General features: G+C 39.6%; 1 protein-coding gene across 1 annotated transcript; it reads right to left on the bottom strand.

The window, feature by feature from the left end:
* Window positions 1–20,690: 20,690 nt before the first annotated feature.
* LOC125174644 (keratin-associated protein 24-1) lies at window positions 20,691–21,446 on the bottom strand. The gene has a single exon (XM_047874207.1). It carries the CDS (start codon window positions 21,444–21,446, stop codon window positions 20,691–20,693), a length of 756 nt encoding a protein of 251 aa, XP_047730163.1.
* Window positions 21,447–21,695: the final 249 nt, after the last annotated feature.

Below are 21,695 nucleotides of genomic sequence, written 5' to 3' on the forward strand. Positions count from 1 at the left end.
AGTGAAGAAATGATCCCTAATCTCAAGGACATTCCAGCAGTGCTGGGGTGGGGGGAGTGGTCCACAAAGAACTAGAATACAAGGTAGAATGCTATGAGGGTAAAGAAAAAAATCTAGGTAAAGGTAATCACTAATTGAAAAAAAAATTATGTTTATTTATTTTTGAGACAGAGAGAGAGAGAGAGAGAGAGAGCATGAGAGGGAGAAGGGCAAAGAGAAGAAAGACACAGAATCTGAAGGAGACACCAGGCTCTGAATTGTCAGCACAGAGCCTGATGTGGGGCTCAAATTCACAAGTCGTGAGGTCATGGACTGAGCCAAAGTCTGATGCTTAACAGATTGAGCCACCCAGGCCCCCCAACCACTGATTTTGAATGGAAGATCTGCCTTGGGCATTCAATTTCTAATTCTTATAAGATCTCTTTCAGGTAGGTATTATTAAGTACATTTTTCATAAAAATTAGCTAAAGCTTAGAAAGCTTACAGAACATGCTGAGGCTCACAGTTCAGAGTTAGTATTGTCACCTGGGTGTTTCTCATTGCAAGGCCTCCATACATGGGAACATACAGAAAGAAAGAACTTATTCTGATGGTCTTTGGACAACAGACAACATTTAAAAGATAGAAATAACCTAGAGTAAGAAAAGTGGACTGAAAAACTGTTCTGAAGGCACCTGGGTGACTCAGTCAGTTAAACATCCAACTCTTGATTTCAGCTCAGGTCATGATCTTGTGGTTCATAGGTTCGAGCCCAGCATCAGGCTCTGCAACCTGAAGCAGAACCTGCTTGGGATTCCCACATTTCCTTTCTTTCTGCCCCTCCTCCACTCACCCTTTCTCCCTCTCTCTCAAAATAAATAAATAAACATTAAACACACACACACACACACACACACACACAGAAAAAACATTCTGAGAAAGCTGCGTGAACAAATAGAGACAGAGGGATGTGACAAGAGAAGATACATTTTCTTTATGTTTTAATTTGTCCTATTTCAGTCCAAACTCTAAGCAAACAACGAAAACTCTCAAGGACTTTCTAAGAGAATCTTAGGAAAAAAAGAATGTTCTACAAGATTATTAGGGACAAAAAAACAAAGAAAGGCAAAGGATTCTTGCAAGTTTCATACCCTCCAAAATGAATGATTTTCTATGTTTTGCATAGAAGAATCACACATATGTGTTTCAATTGGCTCAGATTGCTCCCAGAAAGCAAAAATTGGGTCCAAATAATCCTTTAAAGCCACAGAGACTCATGCGCAAGGTAGATCCTTAACAGACAAATGTTCAATCAATATCAAATCAAAACAATAGGGTTGTTGGGGTTTTTTCACATTTTTTAAAGGCTTTGCATCTCTGTCTGAAAAAAATATTTGAAGGCATGTTAACATTTTGGAGGCCTTCATATCACAAAAATTTGACCTTTGTCTATGTATTTTTTTATGTTCATAGCCTTGAACTAACATGAGGACCATAACACTGTTTTCTTAATATCTACTCTAAACTGTTGGGTATCATGGAAAGAGATGATGTGACAATACATCTTCAGTTATGACACGCTTTTTTCCTTGCTCACCCCACATATTTCTGTGTCTGATATGATAAATATGTGCAATAAATACGTGTTCATTGAGAGAGAAAAACTGAAGAAACAGAAATCTAGGGACAGATTGAAAGGCTTTGGATTTTCAAACAAAGTTTTCTAGAACAAATATCTTTTCTCCCCAAATTCTAGAAATACAAAAGAAAACAAGCAAATGCACAAGCAAGCAATATGGTTGTTTTGTTTGTTTGTTTGTTTGTTTTTAATTTAAGGGAGATGGGTGGAAGCACAGGGGCAGAGAGAGAGAGGAAAGAATCTTAAGCAGGCTTCGTGTTCAGTGCAGAGCCCCAGATGGGTCTCGATTCCATGACCCTGGGATCACGATCGGAGCTGAAATCATGAGTCAGACACTCTACCGACTGAGCCACCCATGCACCCCAAACAATAAATAATTTCTAATGCTTTGTGGTTTCAGTTTTAATCTGGGCATTACTTGTCGCTTATAGTAAGTCTCCCCATTGACTCTTTACATCTGATGCCCACCTACTTCTGCCATCTTCCAATTATTCCTTTACACTCATGCTTAAGACACAACCATGACTAACAGGTATTTTATGAAATTATCTATTGAGTTTTCAGAAGGCAATTCCATCTTATTAACTTCTTCAGTGAAAAACTTGAGAATCTGTAGGCTCTTTAAAAAGCAACTGATTTAGCAAGGAAAAGACTCATCAATTCCCTTCCTGCCATTTGCCAGGAAAAAAAAATATTTGAATAATTTAGTGCCACAGTTTCCGATCAGTAAATCAACACTCAGCATAAACAAGAGATTTCTTATAGCTAGAGTTGCCCTTCTCTTTAGAAATAGGTAACCAAGGTCCTTAAAACTTGGTGGTCAATGCGTGTTGCCCCAGATATTTAACTTCTTAAATAAAGTTCAGTGCCTACTCGCTCTGATTTGGACACTCTGCCTTAGGTTGGAGCACTGGCAGAGAGGGAGAAAATATTGTTAGAAATTAAATGACCCCAGAGATCTCAGCCAATATCCACAATGAGGATCGAGGACAGCCAGGATATAGGCAGTGTTTTAAGATGTCAGATACTGGATCGATATGTTAATGAAGGCATTATCCCTTCCATGGCAGAATATGTCATATTCTGTCTACTGAGCACTTATTAAAGATGAAGGGATGGAAGGTTGAGTGGACACACGAATCCAATTTGGGATGATAGATTTTTCTATAGAAAAATCACCACCATGAAAGTTCTACATAGACGTAGCAGTGATGAACACAATTTACAAGTTCTTTCAGGCTTTATTTAATACTTTATAATAATGATGCTAGAATTCCTATTTGCAATCTGAAAATTTAAGAGGCAATATTTTTTTTTAAGAAAAAAGACAGTGTCCGTGGGGCCATCCATAGAATGTGACCTAGTCACACAATCTGCTGAAACTTCCAGTGGGCTCCGGGAAAGTCTGTCATGAAATCAACTCCCTCATCAACTACCATCTAAAAGGAGGATAAATACACCAACGTAAGCTCAATTCCATAGGCAACTGAAATTCTTATTTCAAATCATTCCTTAATAATGTATTTTTATTTTATAAATAATTTATAAAAGTGTTTGCATTGAAATAAATTCACACATACTGGCAAAGACAGGTAAATTAATACCCTTGCCTCCCACTGCCCCCCCCCCCCCCCAAATACATTTACTTCTCAAATCTCTCACTTCTCAGATGCAAACACCATTCTGGTTTGCTGGGTATCCCTCCAGAACTCTATGCATTTTCATGCATATTTATGAATATTTAGAAATTTAAAAATGTTTGAATTTTTCACATCCTCCTTCTTCCTATAATGTGTATTAACTGCACTTTTCTGCCTTTTGTTTTTGTTTTCTATTACAGTATGTCTTAAAAACCATGACGTGTCAGTATGCATGGACCTCACACGTCTTCATCCCTGTGACCTGTTACGATATAAGATGGCTGTATTATAAATTAATTGTTTACGTCTTTTTTCTTTTTTTTTTAAGTTTATTTATTTTGAGAGAGAGAGAGCAGCGTGAACAGGGGAGGGGCAGAGAGAGAGAGAGAGAGAGAGAGAGAGAATCCCAGGCAGGCTTTGTGCTGTCGGTACAGAGCTCAACGTGGGGCTCAATCATGACCTGAGCTGAAATCAAGAGTCGGGTGCTTTTTTTGTTTAATTTTTTTAATATTTATTTATTTTTGAGAGAGACAGAGACCGAGTGTGAGCAGGGCAGGGGCAGGAGAGAAAGGGAGACAGAATCCGGAGCAGGCTCCAGGCTCTGAGCAATCTGTCAGCACAGAGCCCAACGTGGGTCTCGAACTCACAAACGGTGAGATCATGACCTGCGCCGAAGTTGGACACTTAACCAACTGAGCCACTCAGGCTCCCCAAGAGTCGGATGCTTAACCAACTGAGCCACATGGGCGCCCCTCCCTGTTTATTCTGTTATGGAGCAGGGGGTTGAAAAAAAGTTGTATTTCTTAGTTCATGGTATATTACTATCACTGACGTTTTCAGGACTCTTTCTTGTTGGGATTGACTAATCTACCTTCCATCCTGATTTCTGTGAAGACACTGGCCAAGTGTTGCTGGATCCTTCTTGTCATGGGCTAGGAGATGGTCTTTCCAGGACATTTAGGAGGACGAACACTGCACAAATAAATCAATATCCCCTGACCTTTCTCTCTAGTTTTGGCATCCAACATTCTGCTCTAACTTGTCATTTTCCTCCATGTGGACAAAATTATCTTCCTATTTCCCAAGTGTCTCTCAGAGTTTCTACATAATTTTCTCAGTGGCATGTAAATCTCGTCCTCTCTCCAGTTATGCCCCCTGGCTGGCTTTCAAAGAGTTAACATCACATATTTTTATCTATCCTTTCTTACTTTCCTATTTTAATTCCACTATTAATGCAAATTAATCACTAATATCTGATTTCTTACTATTTGCCTTAAGGCTTTATTGAATGAAAGTCCTTAAAGATGTATTCCATGAACATGTTCTCATATTCATCAATAACAGTACTTATAATAGCAGAAATAATAGTAACAGCTAACATTTACTAAGTGGCTACTTTATGCCTTGTGCACTTAAGAGGTTTTAAAAACATGTGTATTGGCCCATTTAGCTCTTTCAGTCACTTGATGGAGAAGATATCACCATGATCTCTATTGTTATATTCCCATTATAGACCAATAAACTGACATGGAGAGGTGAAAAAAAATTGTCCAAGGCCATATAGGAAAAACTACAAAACCCCACCTATTTGATTTCAAAGACTTTTCTTGGTCTTACCATGCTATACTGTATCTGATCTGAAGAATTTACACAGTCTAAATTTTAACAGCTAATGTCAAACTGCCCTTAAAATGGCCCTTTACAGAGGTACCTGGGTGGCTCAGTTGGTTAAGCCTCCAAATCTTGATTTTGGCTCAGGTCATGATCTCATGGTTGGTGAGTTTGAGCCCAGCCTTGGGCTCAGCACTGACAGCGCAGAGCCTGCTTGGGATTCTCTCTCTCAGCCCTTCCCCCACTCACAATCTTTCTCAAAAACAAGTAAATAAACATTAAAAAAATTAAAATAGCTCTCTATAAATTTAACTCTCAGCGAAGCCTGAAAACAGTGGTGCTCTCAGCCTTTTGTTCTTGCCTATCTGATCAGGAAAAAAAAAAAAATCTCAAGACTGAAAATGTGTATTTCTGCTGGCAAATTGTTAAGTATACAAATGCGTTGAATTCTTCAGAGCATTAGCCTGAATTGTTGACTGTCAAACTTGAAAGAGAATATCGGGATTATACTCCAGCCTGTTACTTTTTATTTTTTTTTTTTTTTAATTTTTTTTTTTCAACGTTTATTTATTTTTGGGACAGAGAGAGACAGAGCATGAGCGGGGGAGGGGCAGAGAGAGAGGGAGACACAGAATCGGAAACAGGCTCCAGGCTTCGAGCCATCAGCCCAGAGCCTGACGCGGGGCTCGAACTCCCGGACCGCGAGATCGTGACCTGGCTGAAGTCGGACGCTTAACCGACTGCGCCACCCAGGCGCCCCCAGCCTGTTACTTTTTAAATGAGAAACTTGAGTCTGTGTGTTTATGTGACTTCCAGAAATTCCCACAGAGAGTTGGTTACAAGGTTTGGGTGGAGCTCAGATGTTCTGTCTCTCTTTTTTATGCCATTTCTGTGACTCCTCACTGCCTCCTCTAACAATCCCCCTTGGTAATCATATAGATTTATAGGATTCTATGTTGATTATCATATAACTGTATCAAAATACTGCACTGGGCTTCCCATGCTTTATTAAGTACAAAGAAGACCCATGAAAAGCAGGAATTAGGATAATGGTGCTGTCTTCTAACCTGTGGTACTCTCTTCAGGAAGAATAAAATACATAGAGAATGGAAAAGGAAGGACAACCTTACCCAGAGAATCAGCCCATGTGTTTCTGGCTGTTCACTAAACATGTTTATTTTAGTATTTGTTTATGCTACGGCCTCCATGGTTACAGAATCATAGATTCTCCACAGCACTAGAGAAGCATGGAGAAGACTCATGAATTGTGGAATTGGAACGGATCCCAGAACCCATTTAGGGTTAGGCTTATAACTCCATCTGACAGATGAGTTACTGAGGTCTAGAGATGTCAAATGACTTGTCAAAAGAAACACTGCAATTAGTATCAGACCAGAATATGCAGTTCAGTTTTCTAAGTATAAATTTCCATCTAAGAATTAATCCCCTCAGCTCAATCAACCGATGTTTATTAAGTTATTATTAATTGTCAAATATCGCCCTAGGCACTGAAGCTTTGATAGCAAGACAAATATTGTCCCCGTCTCCGCGGAATTTACTGTCCAGTGTGGTTAGACGATGTGGAAAATGCCTTTCCCTCAGTTCTTGGTGTTTACCTCCATATGGTGGCAGTTCCATTGGGGCAGAGCTTCTGGGTTCTATCTGCCCTTCCAGCTGATAGAGGGAAATTTTCTTGTGATTACTGACTTTGGATACAGAAATGGGCACACTTTCCTTCTTTCCAGACTTTTCCTTCTTTCCTTCTTGTCAGGGGGCTTCAGTTCTCCCCTGCTTCTCTCCTAAATATGATTTGGCCTGCCTCCAGTGACTCAGTGCCTTCTGTTATTGGAGCATCAATCTGTTTAATTCCGGACTTAATGTCAGGAATGCTGCTTACCTTCAACTAGAAGCCCCCTTCTAGTAATCATTTTAGCAGTAAACGTGGCAGTTTACTTTTATTTGCTTATCCTTTTGTCTTATTTTTCTATTAATTCAGAAGTTACTGAGAACAGGCATGCTATCATTTGGACCGCTATTAAACCCTAACAAACAAAGCTGGATCGGTTTACTCTGATAACAAAAGTCTAAGGCCCTATGGAGGGATCCCTTATCAGAAGGTATGAACCGTGTACAGGATAACTAATCTTAGGTCATACAGTTTTGATTTACTGCCTATGTTTTATTTGTTTTTTTTTGTTTGTTTTTTTGTTTTTTAACATTTATTTATTGTTGAGAGACAGAGACAGACAGAGCATGAGCAGGGGAGGGGCGGAGAAAGTGGGAGACACAGAATTGGAAGCAGGCTCCAGGCTCTGAGCTGTCAGCACAGAGCCCCACACAGGGCTCGAACCCACGAACCACGAGATCATGACCTGAGCCGAAGTCAGACGCTCAACCGACTGAGCCACCCAGGCGCCGCTATTTGTTTGTTTTTAATAATTGGCCAGTCTTGCTCTAGAAACAAGCTTCTTTTGCATGGAAATGATATCATAATTCATTAGAGAGGCACTCATTATAATATGTGTCTATCCTGATACTCATAAAAGAGTTTCTTTGCTGACATAGCTATGGGGTGGTGACAGAGTTATGGGAAAGGCCTAAAATATTTTTTTAAGGAAAAAAAATCTTCCAGCCATGCAATATTACATGCCCTTTACAGACAGTCTAAAATGACAAAAATGTAGCATAGGTGCTTAGAGTTTACTTAGAAAAGTGTAGAGTCAGTCTATGATGGTTATTAAGCTATTTCCCTTAGTTTTAAAGACACCAGTCTTGTCTCCACTTTGGGACGCTCTGGCTGAGATTCTGAAAACCACGTTTCTCCTCTGTGAACGGTTCCCTGTTGGGGTCTGTCAATAGGGGGCGCTGGAGGAAAACAAGGCTGGCGAAAGAAAAAGGGGAGGCTCCTGCCTGTTTTGTCTTTCCATTCCTGTTAACCTCACCGTGGCAAAGGCAGGTAGTTCCAGTCTTCTTCTCCCGCCCTCTGAATTGAAGAGTACCCCCACTGAACCCCACCTCCCCATTCCTCCAAAGAGACCAGCTCTGCTGAGCCCCGGGGCCCCTTCCTGAGACGTCTGGCTCTGGGCTCCAGGGTCCCCCAAGTTCTACTAGGGGACCAGTGCCCCTCTTCAGAGACCTGAATCTCATGAGTCGCCTACAGCTACTGGGTTCCAACAACCTCAACTTCTTTTCGTTCCCCGATCCTAGGGTTGCCCCTGGCAGTTACTGTTACTCACTCCGTGGGTTTAACATTTCCCTTTGCCTGTTCAGCTACCTAATACTTGTTTTACCAATTCTCTATATTCTCTTATCATGGTTTCCGTTTCCCTGCACGGACCCCGAGCAGCCACCAAAATGGCAGTCATTCTCCCAAATAGCCATCCCAAGTTAACCTCCCAAATAGCCATTCTGCAACCATTCTGGGTTCATAGTTGATAGATCACAATGAATTCAATGTCCACCTGAGATCCAGAACACGTCAGCGTTGTCCCTTCATCAAATCAGTTAATCATGTGATCAGCGTGGTGCGCGGTAACAATTCTAGAGGTAAAATGCGTGAGCAACACAAGCCTCCTCGTTGTGCGGTGCCTACATCTGTAATTAGAACAAAGGTCAAAAGCAGGAATCTTGGCACTATGACCTGGTCGCTGAGGAATTAGCTTACAGCAATCATACGCTATTCAAACTTGTTTCTCAGGTACATTATTTTACAACTGATGTTGCCTCCAGGCAAGAGTAAATCCCAAGCAGAAAAAGGGAGGGGAAAACAAAATAAAACAAAACAAAACAAACTACATGTTCCTATCTTACGCTGAAATATGCTTACGGAGAGTGATTTAGCAGCCAAAACTCACTGAACAGTTTAAGAAACTAAGTAAAAATTCTCCCTGCTGCTTCTTAGCCTGTAAAAGATTGCACTATTTGAGGGTAATCTAACCCGGTGGCTTCTCTGCCCCCCTATCTGCTCCTGGGATCAGGTTAGATTCTGATGTCTGGTGGCAATAAACGCTTCTTCCTGGGTGTTCCTTGAGTTTCTCGGCATGATGATTGCATCGGTTCGCATGCCTACCCTTTCGTCGTGTTTTCTTTTTATTTTATGCTTTCAAAAAGAAGCAGATGGTATCTCCAGATCTTCACATGAGCAAAGAATATACGAATTAGGAATCTTTTTCACCCGCTGTTGGAAGAAGGCCAGGTTCCAGCCCAGCCAAGCCTGAGTTAATATGTTGCTTGAAAACATGTGTCAGACTTTTTATTATTTTACTCTTAAAAGGTTAACAAGTTGTAGAGTTTAAATGGTCAATATTAGTGTGTACCTTATTATTACCTTATTATGATATTAGTGTTTTCGGTTGTGAGATGTGACTCATCAGACGTCCGGATCTGGCGTCCAGTGAAAAGCTATAACAATCTGGCCTGAAGGCTGGGGCAGGTCTTACTAGTATACCTAGGTGGGCATGTTTTACAAGGGGGGTGGTGGTATATCTGCCTTAAAATGATTGCAGTTTGCAGCTTCTTCTCAGAAAATTGGCTCACGGAGGAGATTCAGATCTCCTATGGGTATTTCCTTTGTTTTCCTCCCCTTCCAACACAAACTAGCATGAACTGAAGTGCAGTGTCTCGAGGAAATCGGTAGGTTGGATGGAAAGCTTCCATCGGTAACTCTTGGCAATGTAATAATTAGAGTGTACCAGAACTAAAAGCATCTCTCATGAGTTAATGGTTTATTTGCCACATGTAATTAAAATACGCCTGTATCATTAACACACATTGGCTAGGCTCGGGTGGGTCCTGATCAGCACTTTGGGAAAGGAACAGAGGGAAGGAAGTCATAGTCAAACACCATAAAATTTTTTTAACACAGATTATATCTAGAGTGATAGAATCACCGTCTTTTACAGGTGGAGGGGCTCATTAAATTCAACCTCTTCATTTTACTGGGAAGGAAACTGAGAAAATGTGTTTTTATCTTAGTTACACAGCTATTTAGTGGCAAAATCCACGCTGAAGAATGGTCTTCTGACTCCAAGCCCAGCTCCCGTGTATGACCATGGGCTACTTCCCTTGTCCCAAGCCATCTGTCCAACTCTGCCGCAGTGACAGGCCAGACTATATCCACTTCCCACAACAATGCAAGCTTTCCTAGGCAACCATCTAAATGATCTTTAGTTTTTATACAGAGAAGTTGGAAGATTGTTGACCTAACAAAATTCATTGTGTTTGTGTTTTAAAGACACAGACACACACACACATGCAAACACACGCACACATACACTCGCATGCATACACACACACACACATACACACACACACACACAACGTAGACATACGTGACTTGGTTGTAATTGCTTTTTGGCTCAACGTAATGGATAGAGACCATCACGTGCTCAAATGCAGCCGTTTTCAAGTCAGCACACTGCCGCTAAAGCCCTTGTTCAATGACACTCACTCCCCTTCGAGTAGTAACCACAAAAACCCTCTGCCTTTCACAGCTTAGTTTAGAACTTGTTGCCTTGACATTTCTAAAGCTTCTGACAAGTTAATAATGACAAATATCGGTCGATTTTCACGGACGGAATGAGATTACAAAACCTGGTAACCAGACGTTGATGGCATGAAGTCATGTTTTGCAACCACGAAAATAAGATATCTTTAGGGCCTGGGACTCTGGACTTGAGGTCTCCTTGCTGCTCTTGATTAGCATAGAACATGGATTACATTGGAATCAAGAGAATGAAACTGAGTCCCATATTGACATCAGAGAAGAAGGGTTTGGGCTCGTTTTGTGTCTGATATTTAACTGTCATTAACTGAAATACTTTTTTTTCCCCCCAGAGGAGTTTCCTGAGAATTATTTCCTCCTAGATATTGTGTATATAAATTTCCCTTTATTGCTCGGCTGTAGTCGTAGTCTTTAGTGCACCTTCGCATTCAAGAGGGCCGGGAGCTTTTTAGACTAATGAGTTCACGCTTCCTCTACAACAAGCAGAGATAGCTCCCTTGAAAACCAGCCCAGTGATTTCTGTCAAATAGAGATATCATACCAGTTCAGTAGAATACTTGTGCTCTTATATTATGTTTCTATTAATATTTTATAATAGTGCTCTATCTTACCTGAAAGCGGCAAGAAATATAGATGTTCTAAAGCCTCAGGCTGGATTGTACTCTTATGCTTAAAATTTCCATTACCCATATTTCAAGAGAGACAAGAAGAAAAGGAAAAATGTGTCTTGGCTAAGTCCTCTCTTCTTTATCAACAGGTTTCTAAACTATAGAGAAAACACACTTGTGACTAACGTGCCCAAGTGGAAAACAGATAATTAAAACAGAAGTGGTAAATACGGAACATCAAAATATCTGTTACCAAATATGTAGAACTATGACTTCCAGATTTAAGAATCTGTTTAAGAATCCTGGTAGAAATTGGAGGGGAGGGCGGCCGTCGGGGTGGCCCAATCAGTTGAACATCTGACTCGGCTGCTTTTGGCTCAGGTCATGATCTCATGGTTTGTGAGATCAAGCCCCACATCAGGCTCTGTGCTGACAGCCCAGAGCCTGCCTTGGATTCTCTCTCTCCTACTCTATCTGTCCCTCCCTTGCTCATGTGTCTCTCAAAAATAAATAAATATTAAATAAAAGGAGAAGAAAGAATCTGGATAGAAAGGAATAGAGGCGTATGTATACCCACATATCTACAAAGATACATAATCATCCACAATCATCATAACTTAGCGTAATTATTGCCTTAATCTGGTTCCAGGGTGATCGCCAAAGAGTCCATCAGCTTTAGCAAGAATTCGAACTTTATTTGTGACCTACATTAATCAGCTTGCAGGAGATGAGGGGTGCCTGGGTGGCTCAGTCAGTTAAGCATTCAATCTTGATTTCAGCCCAAGTCTTGATTTTGTAGCTCATGAGTTCAAGCCCCACATCGGGCTCTGCACCAACAGTGCAGAGCCTGCTTGGGATTCTCTCTTCCTCGTTCTCTACGCCTCCCCTGCTTGCACACTCTCTCTCTCAAAATAAATAAATGAACATGAAAAATATATTTAAAGAAATAAGGTTGCAGGAAATGGGATTCTAGGGGTCAGATGTGGCCCACCATGGCAAGGAGGCCCAGGTCAAGATGAGATTGATAGGTCATGAGTTAGAAGACGTCTCTAGCTTTTGGGATACTTAAGTTAATAAATTTCATATAAGCACAGGAAGGAGGGTTTCTGGAAACTAATTAAGCAATCCCCTTCCCCTCTCCTTCTTTTCCTATCCTTTGCCCTCTCTCCCTCTTTCCACCCCACTCCTTTCCCCTCTGACAATCCCTCCCTCTCTACCTTCCTCACCTCCTATTCTTATTGTTGGTGGTGATAACGTCTGCTGTGTGTTCCAAGCCAGATATTAAGACTCTACTGATTCAAGTTAAGTTCCTTCCTCTGAGAATATGTTTATTCCCATCCTAGACTCTCAGTTTCCTCAAATTTATACAAGATCAGGAAACTAAGTTCTAAGTTCTAAACAGTTCTCCAAAAATTTTACTGTTTGAAATCCAATGTTTAAATTGTTTAAATACTTTTCTTCTGTATAACCCCATTTGATTTATTTCCATGTAGTATCTTGCTCTGTGTGTTATAGATTGTAAATGTATATTAGTCAGTAACTCAGAACAATGTCCTAGCCTAGAATGAAAGATTACATACCACCGGAAACTTGTTGTTCTTGGCATCTTTCCTTTAGTTTTCTCACTTCAAGGCACCAAATGAAGTGGAAATTGAACACTCTGATATTGGAGTGACAATGTTGAGTGGTTTATAATAATTTTAGTGGGCCTAAAAGTTTTATACTTTCCCTTTACATTTTCCATTCCAACTGCTATGTTTCTGCCCATAATATAGGGCCATGTTTGTATTCTAGGAAATAAATATTTCCCAATTTCAAGTACATTTCACTTCCTAAGTATGATAACCATAGTGGAAAAAAAAAAGCATTAAAGGAGTTCAGCACTATTACCTGATTTACTTTACACAATGAACTCTGTTTAAAATAATTGCATACTGGTTATATTCTACAGCACATATCTTCATTAACAAGTTGTTTCTTAGGGTATAAATAATCTTCCCTTAAGTGATAAGCTGTGTGACTTTTTTTAGAAAGCACTACTAGGGTTCTAAGAGACTACTTCTTATTACTAAGTGGGTTCTGAACACTTAAAAATTAAAAGTGAAATAAATTGCAGGCAGAAATCACCTATATTTATCACCTTTATTACTGACAGAGGTCAGGTTGTAGAATTAGGTCTGTTAAAACAAATGGCCTTGCTAACCCTGAACCTTAGAATTTATTTACATCGGGGCAGCATGGGTCTGGGAGAATTTTCCTACAATGGAGAAAGCAGGAATCTGGAAGAACTTTCAAGTGGAAAAGGTCAAGGCTGAAAGGCATGTGCCCAGGTATTCGTCCCATGTTTATCAATCACAAATATTAGTCCACCTCTCCAGAAAAAGGATTTAAAGAGTAGTCAGAGTATTGAGGGAAAATTAATTCCTCACAGGACCTAATGAGGAACAGACTCTCCTGCTGATACACTGGAATAGTACAACAGGAATCTAGATTCTGATTGTAGCTTCCCAACTAACTAGCTAGCTCTAGAGTGTTGGATTCTGGTTTTCAGTCACGTCATCTACAGAGAAAGCCTGCAGTTCTGATAAGTTTGAGGGTCTCTTTGCTTAGTTATGTAATAAAAATGCCTGCCATTTGTTGAGCACTTTTGCTAGGTGCTGGATCAGGGTGTTTTATAAACTTTTCCACTTAGGTCTCAGAAAGCCCCTTTCTTTGTAAAGGCCTGGAGGGTTAAGAGACAGCTTAAGTTTTACAATCTGGAAGTGGCAGATTCAAGATTAAAACTCAAGTTCTTTTGCTAATCACTGTGCTACACTCATGATATGTGACTCATGATGTCACACACAATAAATACACGACCAAAGAAGCACTGGGTATATAGCTTTGAGTTTTTTGGCCAAAAATATATTCCTCAAATTGACTCAAGATTCATATGGCCCCCGGTTCTTGTAGAATAAAGCAGAGATCCAACGTATTCCCCACTCCTGAAGCAAAGAGCTCCAAAAAAAAGCCTGTTACTTATTAGAGATACCTGAGAGAAGATGCATATTTATAAGGAAGAACAGATTCTGGGGCAGCATGATTTTTAATCCACCGTTCTTGGTGCCCACACTTCAGGCGAGAAATGGTTCACAGTAAAAAGTAATGTAATGACAATAGTAATTATCGTTGTCATAACTGTTTCTTGGAAGAAAGGATTTGGGACTTAAAAATCTTTATTCTCTCTTTTTTGAAAAAAGTCATCCTGATTTTAGAATTTTTATTCTTTCAAGAAATTTTTTCTTAATGTTTATTTATTTTTGAGACAGGGAGAGACAGAGCATGAACAGGGGAGGGTCAGAGAGAGAGGGAGACACAGAATCTGAAGCAGGCTCCAGGCTCTGAGTGGTCAGCACAGAGCCCGACGCAGGGCTCGAACTCACGGACTGTGAGATCATGACCTGAGCCGAAGTCGGACGCTTAACCGACTGAGCCACCCAGGCGCCCCATCTTTCAAGAAATCTTAACATCGTTCTTTTAGATTAGAATCTAAATGTAAACTTAGAGGTATATATTAATTAAGAGAATTACTTTGGGGGCCCCTGGGTGGTTCAGTCAGTTAAGCTTCTGATTCTTGATCTCAGCTCAGGTCTTGATCTCAGGGTTGTGGGTGGGCTCATGCCCCCTCTTGAGTGGAGTCACAGAGCTTCAAAAAATAAAAAATAAAAAATAAATAAATTAAAAAGGGAAGCATTTTGTGTTTTTGAACCACATTTCTCTTAAGTATTAAGACCTTAGAATGAGAACAGTCAAAAAAGAAGCACCTAAAATTTTCAGGACCCTAGACTGTAAGGCACCGAAAACAGTGGTGGGAGCTGAGATTCCATTCTCTTCCCATCTGTCAATGACCTGATTATAGATACACAACGTGGTCATTTACTGAGTCCCACCTGTCAATTGGCTTTAAAAAACAGACAAAAAGAACACGCACACTGAGCATAGTGAGTCGTTGAAGAAATGATTTTATTAGCTCTGAGACAACAGGTACGCATATCTGATCAAGGATTCACCTCACTGCTGATTCACTTCTGAAGTGAATCTAGAAACTCTAATTTCAGTAGGTTCTGTTGTAGGTGGAGATTTTAGCATGGGCAGCACAGTGTTGGTGGTTATGAATAAATACAGAGTTACACAGTTTTGAGATATTCTTTATGATATTTGGAGTGACAATATGGTTAATTGAACTGTCAGGTGAGACTTCTAATTCATCAAGGGCCTCTGGGTGGATGAGATCTGTTTTTCTTAAACAAATCATGTGTACGACACCCATTGTATGTTGAGAATGTTGATAGGCATTTTGTGTAGAACTCAAAGAAAAAGACACAATTGAGAACTCAATGCAACAGAAGTTTACAAATCTCTTAGTGTTTACACTAGGCTTAGAAATGATGTAGATTTACTTCTTAACCATAAGAAAATATCGTAGATGATGGGCACTTCGATGACTTAGTCAGTTGTGCGTCCAACAATTAATGTTGGATCAGGTCATGGTCCCAGGGTTTGGGGATCGAGCCTCACATCAGGCTCCAAGCTGCTTAAGATTCTCTCCCTTTGGGCACCTGGGTGACTTAGTCAGTTAAGCGACTGGCTCTTGATTTCAGCTCAGGTCATGATCTCAAGGGTTGTGAGTTCAAGTCCGGCATCGCTCTGTGTTGACAGTTCAGAGCCTGCTTGGGATTCTCTCTGTCTCTCACTCTCTCTCTCTCTTTCTCTCTCTGTCTCTGTCTCTCTCTCTCTCAAATAAAAATAAAAAGGAAAGAAAATATGGTAGGTGAAAGAAGGATTCAAAAAGATATTGGCTAATCCTACAGTTTCAGGATAGCAGAGAGAAACAAACAGGAAAAGCATGCAGTTATACTCAGACCTTTGATAGCATCCTCAATGCAGTAGCTTTATCAAGCTTTAAAACTTTGTTATAAAGTAAGTTGTTAGTTATCTAAACATAAACTTTTAAGTACATAAATTAAACCAGAGACTTCAATCATCTATTAAGTCAACAAAGCATTAAATAAATTCTAGGGTAGAATTTTGTTTGATTTATAGAATTTAGGATAGTAGATGTACTTGCAAATTCATTGTATTTCTTTCTGTGCCGTTTATGAGAGAGATAAGGAGTAAAAAAAGACTCAAATGCTTATATTTAGATTTGTAAAATGTTTACAACAGTAGAAAGTAGTATTTTAAATCTGTAAGTAGTTTTTTTTTTTAACAAAAAAATAAGTCTCCTTTTATTTGGGGAGTGGAAAGTGTTGGTCAACTGTGCAGTGAAATGTGTGGGAAAAGAAGTAATTCATCTGTGTATTTTTTAAGTGCAAATTTAAGAAGACCTCAGCTGGATTCTACAAATTAGCTGCCATTGGAGCTATGGGCACAGTGTGTTATTTATTAAGCATATGTTGTGCCTAAGTGAAATTAAACAGACACGTATAAATCTTTACATTCTGTGGTTTTCTAGAAGGAAATGTGTGATAGAGGACTGATGCCTACTTCACTTTGCTATTCAATATTTTTACTAACAGTAGCATAGGAGAGGTTGTTGATTACGTACTCTACGAAGTCACAGAATGGAACCAACTTTATTTGTCAGTATTGTTCTTTTGGTTTGCTTTTATTTTTCTTAATTACTTAGGGAATCAAAGCAGTGTAGTTAAATCTAAAAATCAATTTGAAAATCACCAACTACCATTTCTAAAACTCCCCGAAGTAATACAACTTAGATTGTGTTTTTCTAGAGTTTTTGATTTTATTCAGATAGGTAGATAGATAGATAGAAAGATACATAGATAGATAGATCATAGATGATTAATAACTTTGAGAAGTGTTCATTGATATGTGTGTTTATACATAAAATGTCACAGTTCATTTATCATACTTTTGTAATGTTATTAATTTTGTAATCTGTTTTTCATCATACAATTCATATGGATCTATATGTTTATATGTCTGTATGGATCTTGTCTGTATGGATCACTGTTTTAATCTTGTAAAATATATGTTAGTATAACTGCATTACATTTTATTTCATAGTCTCACCTTGATGGACTTTTCCAATGTTTCGAATTTTTTCAGTATCCAGGCGGAGCTAAAATAAATATTTTCAGACTCGAAAGAATGTTTCTGTAGGGGAGATATTAAGAAGTAGAAGCATCTGGCCATACAATGTGTGCATTTTAAATATTAACATCTATAGCAGCTTTTTCAAATTCTGCTACCAGCCCAAATGTGTAAGAATATGTTTTTAGGGGCACCTGGGTGGCTCAGTCGGTCGAGCATCCAACTTCAGCTCAGGTCATGATCTCACGGTTCGTGGGCTCAAGCCCCATGTTAGGCTCTGTGCTGACAGCTTGCTCAGCTCAAAGCCTGGAGCCTGCTTTGGATTCTGCGTCTCCTCTCTCTGCCCCTGTCTCGCTTGCACTCTGTGTCTCTCTGTCTCTCAAAAATAAATAAATGTTAAATAAAAAAGAAACAAAGAAGAAAATAATATGTTGATAAGTGACATAAGTAACTTTAAAATCCTTGCCAGGGCACCTGGGTGGTTCAGTTGGTTGAGCGTCCAACTCCAGCTCAGGTCATGATCTCGCAGTTCCTGGGTTCCAGCCCCGCGTGGGTGGGGCTTGCTGCTCTCAGGGCGTGGCCCACTCCGGATTTTCTGTCCCCCTTTCTTTCTGTCCCTCCTCCGCTTATGCTCTTTCTCTCAAAAATAAATTAAAAAAAAAAGTTAAAAAAATGTTTTCAGTGTTTGCCAAGTGGATGGTGAAAAATAACGTCTTGTATTTATAATTACTAATTCCTACTTGGTGGAACATTTTCCAATATTTTTTGGCTACGTGTATTTCCTTTACGAGTAATTGCTCATATTCTTTATTTTCTCTTAAGTCACTTTTTTTTTCCTTTTGTGCAGTCTTAAATATTTTGAACAGTAATTTTATGGTGCATGTTGTACCTATTTTCCCTCAATCCTGCTTTTTTTGTTTGCTTATTAGGCTTTTTATTATTTGGTTATCATTGACACATAACTTAATAGTTTCAGGCGTGACGATTTCTCACTGGGACTACTTGTTAGGTTGTAGGTTTACAGAAAGTTTGAGTGGAAAGTACAGAAAGTTCTCATACACCTCACCCCGCACACATACTTTTGCCTTATTTAAAAGAAAAAAAAGTTGTTCATGTTTATTTATTTTGGAGAGAGAGGGAGACAATGTGTGAACAGGGGATGAGCAGAGAGAGGGAGACATGGGATCCGAAGCAGGCACTGAGCTGTCAGCACAGAGCCCGACGCGGGGCTCAAATTCACAGACTGTGAGATCAGGACCTGAGCCGAAGCAGGACATGCAACCCACTAAGTCACCCAAGCGCCCCACTTTTGCTTTATTTTAAATTTCTTTATGTCTCCTCTTGTCAAGAGCTTTTGATCTTGATGTCACCACATGTGTAAATCTTTTATTTTATAACCATGACTTGCCTGTTCTTATTTAAGTAAGTCTTCACTGTCCAAGATGTTTATTTAATTCAATGTCTTATATTTTCTCTCAATTTTTTTCCCACTGGTGAGCTTAAGTTGCCTTCCCTTGGATCAAAGCAATCTGTGTCTCTTTTTTAAATGTATCTATTACCGCCACCACCCTTTGCCCTCATTGCATGCCCATATGCCAGTCAGCTCACCATTCAGGTATCATTTCAGTTCCTTTTCTTCCACCAAGAATTCTCTGATCCTCCTATTCGAGTCCTCCCTCAGATTTATTTCACATTGTACTCCAAATGGTGGAGGCAGTATTATGTGTGTTTCAGTATGTTATTCCTCTGAATAGTTATGGAGAACAGGATCTATAAATCTTGGTATCCCTGAAGAATCTCATTCGATGCCTCAAAGAATAGGCTTTCTATTACATTTTGTAAAGAGAGAGACTGTATGTTTAGTTTGGACACCTGAATACTCAGCGGGGACACACAATAATTATTTTCAAACACTTGAACCCCTGTCCAATGTTGAAGGAATTAAACTGGTCCTATATGGCCAATGGATGGCTGCTAAGAACAATTTGATTTGTGTCAATATAAAGAAGAAATTGTCAACAAATAGAATTCTCTGAAAATGAAATGAACTCTCAAAGGAGCAACTTGATTGTCCACAGACATATTCAAGCAGAAGTAATGCAGTAAGATTCCTCCTGTAATTCTTTCTTGTACAGAGTAGGCCTACTGAATGAGGAAATAAAATGGTAGCCCCTTTTGTATGCTTCAAGAGCTTTAATTTTAGACTACTGATATTGATGACCTTCCATTCTTCCCATTTCCACAGGCCATTTTATTGACTTTAAACATGATTTTCTTTTTACATACAAAAATCTTAGGATAGATATTAAATTTTACCACTGAGATGGGTGATTTTATTTTCACTTTTTGGAGAACGTTTTAGAGGTTAAATCATTTCTCTCTGGGTTCAATATTAAATATATTCCAAAGCCCAAACTTTATCTTCAAAACCAATAAATACACATATTGCACAGGGAAATATATATACATTGAATGCTTTATATAATTTGTATTAAATTGATTTATTTTATAAATGTTTTCTCCCAATTTTTCTATATACATATCAATCACAGACACTCTAAGAGAAATGCCACTTAATGTGTTAAAAATCTAACAGAACAAAACAAGTAAAAGTCCTAGGAATTCATATTCTATCTTTTTTATGTGTTTAATTAGGCTATTAAACCAAATGACAGGAAACTGGTGTTTCTACAAAGCTATGCATATTGCCCAGAACATTGATAACACTTTAGTGAATATGAAATAAAACATAATGCAAAATCATTATTTCCCAATAGAAGTTTGTTTATTAACTACGAACCAGGACCTTTTCTAAAATCAGAAAGCAATAATTCAGCAGGAGAGGATTATAGCAGAATCATGAACATAGATTATCACTAACCATGAACAGTCTGTAAGAGTATTTTGTCATTCTTTCAACAAACAATTCTTGTGCTGCTACTCCTGAGGCGCTCTTCTCGGCATTGAGAACAAAAGCCAAATGCTGGCCAATTGAGGACTCCAGGCCTTCTTTGGAAGAGAAGATTTGCTGAAGGTCTTCCGATTCTGAGCTGTAGTTGGACATTGCTGCTTGCACATCTTTATAATCAGTCAGTAGGGGCTGGGTGAAATAGCTCAGCATAGCTTATCTAAGGCAATGCTCTCTCTTAGCTCATTAGCAGGATGCTAGTTAAGCAGTCCACAAAACTATTGATGAAAAGCAAAACAATCTAAAAGAACATGCTGAAATCATTAGTCAAACCAAAAAGACCCTTCTTTATCAAGAAGGTAGGGGATGCTCCCACTGGCAGACAATTGAGAGCAACAGTCACAATAAGAAAGCTGGCGATGGTTGTATTTTATGTGGAATCTCTTCAGTGCATCCATTATAGTCAATCGCAGAACAATACTACCTTCAGGGCCAGGTCTCAACACAAGAGACGTTAACAAAGCAACAGAAAAAAAAAGCTAGCAAGTGATGATGATTGTGGTTTAACAGTCCTAGAGTTGTATTTGAGGTAATATAATAAGATTCTTAGGACGCATGAAGTAATTCAGCAGAATATTAGAGAAGATGACCACTTGGTAGAATATGCCCCACTGGACAATTTCCAGTAGTCACAAACGCAACTGGTTGATCAATAGCAACTTAGAGGTCTGCAACTACTGCATAAATACCTCAGAGGAGGAAAGGTACTTGGTATGTAGCTCAGAGACTGGAAGTTTCTAGAAAAATATCTCAGCAGTTGGCAGCTCATAGGTCCATAACTTGGATATCGGGAACTTCTCATCAAATAGCTTTGGAATTGGCAGCTTCTGGGGATATAACACGATGGTGAGAAGCCACTGCGTATGAAGCCAAGATTTTGATAGCTTCTATACCCCGAGCTACCCAGTCTGCAGTAGTTTAGGGGCCTGAGACTGTTGGACAAGCAATTGAGTTGCCCAAAGCATTTGAAGCCATTGCTGAGGGTCTGGCAGGCTTTAGATGCACATTGGCTGGGTGCGTAGCAATCAGATACGTACCCATTGGTCTGAGTGCGTGGGCTGCAGCTGGGGTCGGAGCCAATGTTGGTAGTTTCACAGGCACTGCCAACGTTGCCCACTGTCGGAGAGTTGCAGGGCACACAGGAGTTTGTACAACTTGCAGTACAGGTCTTGAGCTCACAGCTGGGAGATTCACAGCTTGGTGTTTCATCATAGGTTTCTTGGCAGTTATCCAGGAGCCAGAGATTTCCTTGGTAGCTGCTGGGTAAGCAGAGCCTAAAGGTAGGGCTTACATCACTGGAGCAAAGAGCAACAGAAGGAGTCACTGGGATGTAACAGTGAGTTCTGTAGGATGTTCCATTGCAATCCCCAGGATAGCCCAGGAGAGACATGGAGCCTGACTGCATGCTCAGTGATGGCTGTGAAGGTATGCTGCTACTATGGCCTGCGGACTTTTTATATCCTTCATGGAGATTGTCTGCAACCTCTCCAGACTCTCTTCCTCCTCACTGCCTGGAAGAACACACCAACATCTTATTAGTGTGTTGTTTCACTGCATCTGCTGATGTCTTTGCACTCCTATAAAAATAAGTTTATTTTGATCCTTCAAGGTATTTATCATCGTCACTTTGATCATCACCCAATACTCATTGTCT

The sequence above is a fragment of the Prionailurus viverrinus genome, chromosome C2, assembly GCF_022837055.1.
Source record: "Prionailurus viverrinus isolate Anna chromosome C2, UM_Priviv_1.0, whole genome shotgun sequence".
NCBI lineage: Eukaryota > Metazoa > Chordata > Mammalia > Carnivora > Felidae > Prionailurus > Prionailurus viverrinus.